General features: G+C 40.1%; 1 protein-coding gene across 5 annotated transcripts in view; it reads right to left on the bottom strand.

The window, feature by feature from the left end:
* LOC107729248 (U2 snRNP-associated SURP motif-containing protein-like) overlaps nt 1-3,622 on the bottom strand; it is a 26,040-nt gene that overhangs the window by 3,563 nt on the left and 18,855 nt on the right. For all 5 annotated transcript variants that reach the window (XM_016539692.1, XM_016539718.1, XM_016539685.1 and 2 more), the window contains 9 exons: nt 2,809-2,875; nt 2,556-2,722; nt 2,268-2,430; nt 2,097-2,176; nt 1,917-2,004; nt 1,696-1,833; nt 1,389-1,569; nt 1,130-1,204; nt 962-1,025 (listed from right to left, as the gene is read on the bottom strand). In XM_016539692.1, the coding sequence (XP_016395178.1) occupies nt 962-1,025; nt 1,130-1,204; nt 1,389-1,569; nt 1,696-1,833; nt 1,917-2,004; nt 2,097-2,176; nt 2,268-2,430; nt 2,556-2,722; nt 2,809-2,875 (1,023 nt within the window). The remainder of the gene's footprint in view (nt 1-961; nt 1,026-1,129; nt 1,205-1,388; nt 1,570-1,695; nt 1,834-1,916; nt 2,005-2,096; nt 2,177-2,267; nt 2,431-2,555; nt 2,723-2,808; nt 2,876-3,622) is intronic.

Here is a 3,622-nt window from a genome sequence, read left to right as displayed (position 1 = left end):
TGTCTTGCCGCGCCCCGCTGCGCTAAAAGTCTGTCTACACTTGTTGACACTACAGTTGCAAATCATCTGAACGTAGTGTCAGTACAGTTAATCATAAATAGAACGAGGCATCAGTTTACTGATGGGGATCGTGTCACATCGCATGGCGCCGCGCCGCATCCAGTGTAGACAACATCACTGGGTTCTATTGTCTTTTGTCAGATCGCGCCACTCGCGTGCGGTGTAGACATGAGTTTTTTTAATGGGTTATGTTATAGCCCTGCTTGTTTTTAATGTTTTTATGAAATATCTGTATTGACTGCATGATCATATCATCGTATTATTTACTGCCATGCGAGCCACAAAGTAAAGCTTGGCGAGCCGCGCAATAAGTAACACTGCTGTAGGTTGGTTTTTGGCGGGTGTGCTTGTGCTGCCGCGGTCTTGTTCATTTCGTAGGGCGCAACATCTCTCTCACTCGGCAGCATGCCTCTGTTTGAGGTGCTGCAGTAAATTGGTCGTACTGCTACCTTTGCTAGCAACAGACTTCAAACACACTTTGCAGCGGAGTGTTGTTTTTTCTGTGTCTGACGCCGCAAAACCGAACCAATTTAAAATTACGCATGACACTGTTCCTTTCTTGGGAACGAGTTCTTCCCTGCTCGCTGCCATGTTGTTTGTGTATCTCTATGGCAAACGCGTGGGGGGAGGACTGAGCACATTCGGAACCACGGGAGCCCAGAGGGGAGCGTCGGCAGATGTTTAAGAGAAAACCGATTTTCATTCAAACAAATCGACGTAAACTACACATTCGAGTTAATCGATAAAATCGATTTATCACCCAGCCCTAACTCACACAAGCAGTTTCTAGGGATTGAATTATTTAAATTTATGACTATGAACTTAGTAAGACATTCCTATGACCTTTCCATGATTTAAATTCCATGAGTTTTACATACCAAGTAGAAATAGTAAAACTTACCTTGTTTTACTTTTCTCAGATTCATCTGGTGGATCAAAGATTTCCCATTTTGACGTGGTTACAGCTAAAAACAGAGAAAAATCATGGTTTGATTTCAAAATTCTCAACTTAATGATCCCAGGAGAAAATTAAGCTTTAGACAATGTTATAAATGTCATCTAGACTAACCTTGAGCCTCCAAAGCAGTACCATCCACTTCCTCCCATTTTGACGGGGCCACCTTAAAGCATAGTTTTTGATCCACTGAAAAAAAAAAAAAAAGGGGCATTGAAAAAAAATTCTGTTAGAACATCTCCCATGACATTCGGCAATTGTAATTGTAAAGTACATTCTTATTGATTTTTGAGTGATGTGTTAAGTTTACCAAGTAGGTAACTAAGTGTATGAAAGTTAAATTAAATAAAATCTATTTTGTCAGCATTCTTACAAGGAACGCCATCCAGATCATCATCTGTTCCCTTGATGGGCATTCCATCCAGGTAATCAAGTGATGCACCATCAATTGGCACTCCATCTATGGGCATGCCGTCAACATCATCCAAAGGAGCACCATCCAGCTCCTCCTCCACAATAGGAGCACCATCAATGTCCTCCGACCTTTCTGGTTGCTAAGTAAAAATGAAATAAACATTCAATCTGTCAGTTCATATCTAGATGAACTGTGACTCAACTCAAACCTGACCATTGAAAATCTATGAATCATAACTCAATCAGTCAATCTCTATGAAGCTAACCTCTGGCAACAGGTCTTCAATCTCCTTTTCAGGTTCGAGACTGACGAGGCCCAGGAAGATGTTCTGAAGTTTAATCAGGAATGGATCAGGATACACTGTCCAGTCTTCCCACGCACGGAAACAGGACATTACTCGTTGCTGTGAGGACCAAAATTTAAAAACATCAACTCCAATCTTTAAAACAGAAAACCATTGTGTGTTAAAAGAGCAAAATGGCGCACCTTGAAATTCTCGGATTGTAAATGGCCCTGTATTGTCTTATAAGTGGCATTTAGGTCAGAAAATATCTGGCAGAGTTTTATTTCAAAGCTGTAAAAGAATCAAAACAAAACACAATGAATAAACCGACAAACAAGAATTAATACCTTGATTGTGCACTCAAAAATAGTTCTGAGACTTACAATTTTCTGTAATAGGAGGCATTAGCAACTTTTGCAGATGAGTTATACAGCACATCCGACACCAAATATAACCTTGCAATCTGAGGGAGGACAGAAATGCACACGTAAATAAAAGTGATGAGACGCATACAAAATTCTTTGTTAATCGTAATTCTGCTGTGTAAGAGTGACCTTCTTTGGCAGAGGTGTTTTAAGTATGGACAGAGACTCAGCGATGCATTCCACAATCTCTTCGGCTGCATCAGCATGCATGAGGCAGAAAAACATGGCATCAGCTATGCCGCTCTTCCTTGGCGTGAGACCTCGGAGTAACTCCTCCAATTTATCCCTCTCGCTGCAGAAGAGGAGAATATTAAGTACACATAACCAACAATATTGGCTACAACCAAAAGCCTAGTAGCTCCATACTAGAAGGATTGGATATCTCCATAAACTCCAGATTTTGATAGATAGACATACCCGTCTTTCAACGCGCCCTTCTTGCTAGTTTCATCATCTTCATCATCATCATGCTCCTCGTCTTCAGGAGTGCCATGTAAATATGGGTTAAGGGGTGGCGGTCGCCAGATAGATCCGTTCTTAAATATTCTGAAGTCTTCTGTTTTCCATTTTGTTGGAGATTCGCCCTGTGAGTGGAGATATTTTTTTTATTTTACAGCTGAACACATTTCAAGATGTTTCTGACATAAGAATAAAAATAAATAAGGCTAACCTGTAATATGGTGTATAACTTCCACCGGTAATAAACATGAGCAGGACTTTGATTCTCAAATAAAAACCTGTTGAATTTTAACAAAAAACAACAATGTTTGATTTAAGGACATTATCAGAATACAAGTAAACTCTAAAAATCACACGAATGCAATCAGAGTTATATAAAAAAATCCAAGCTTTAAAATGACAATGGGTGGGTGTTATTGTTCAACAATCCAAAAGAAGTGCAATAAAGCACATCAATCCATAATAAAAAGTGCCTCACATGGCTCTGGGGGGTGAATAAAGGCCTCCTTTAGCAAATCGATGCATTTTTGTAAGAAAAATATCCATATTTAAAATATTATAAACGGCAATCTCTAGCTTGCACTAACTGTCGTACATGCAAGCTGGGCAGATGACATAGGATGTCAGCGTAGCATTAGCTCCGGTGAGAATATGCTAGTCTTGCAAGAACCGACGTTTGTTTACAGGAGCAAAGGAAAACCAGTCTCCTCTTGGCTTATATCGAAATCCTCTGACATTTTTCTTTACAAATCCGTGTTTGTACTTCTAATTCATGTACATGAATTTGCTCTCTCCTCTGCGTTTGTCACTAATCACGCTATGCCGACATCCTACGTCATCCGCCAGAAAGGCACTCTCTCGTGAACATGCGTACAACAGTTAGCGGAATCTAGAGACAACTGTTTATAACATCTTAAAGGGACAGTTCACCCAAAAATTTAAATTTGATGTTTATCTGCTTACCCCCAGGGCATCCAAGATGTAGGTGACTTTGCTTCTTCAGTAGAACACAAACGAAGATTTTT

This window comes from Sinocyclocheilus rhinocerous, unplaced genomic scaffold (assembly GCF_001515625.1).
Source record: "Sinocyclocheilus rhinocerous isolate Xijiao unplaced genomic scaffold, SAMN03320098_v1.1 scaffold1785, whole genome shotgun sequence".
Taxonomy (NCBI): Eukaryota; Metazoa; Chordata; class Actinopteri; order Cypriniformes; family Cyprinidae; genus Sinocyclocheilus; species Sinocyclocheilus rhinocerous.
The sequence above is the reverse complement of the archived record's forward strand: the minus strand, read 5'-3'. Positions and strand labels throughout refer to the sequence as shown.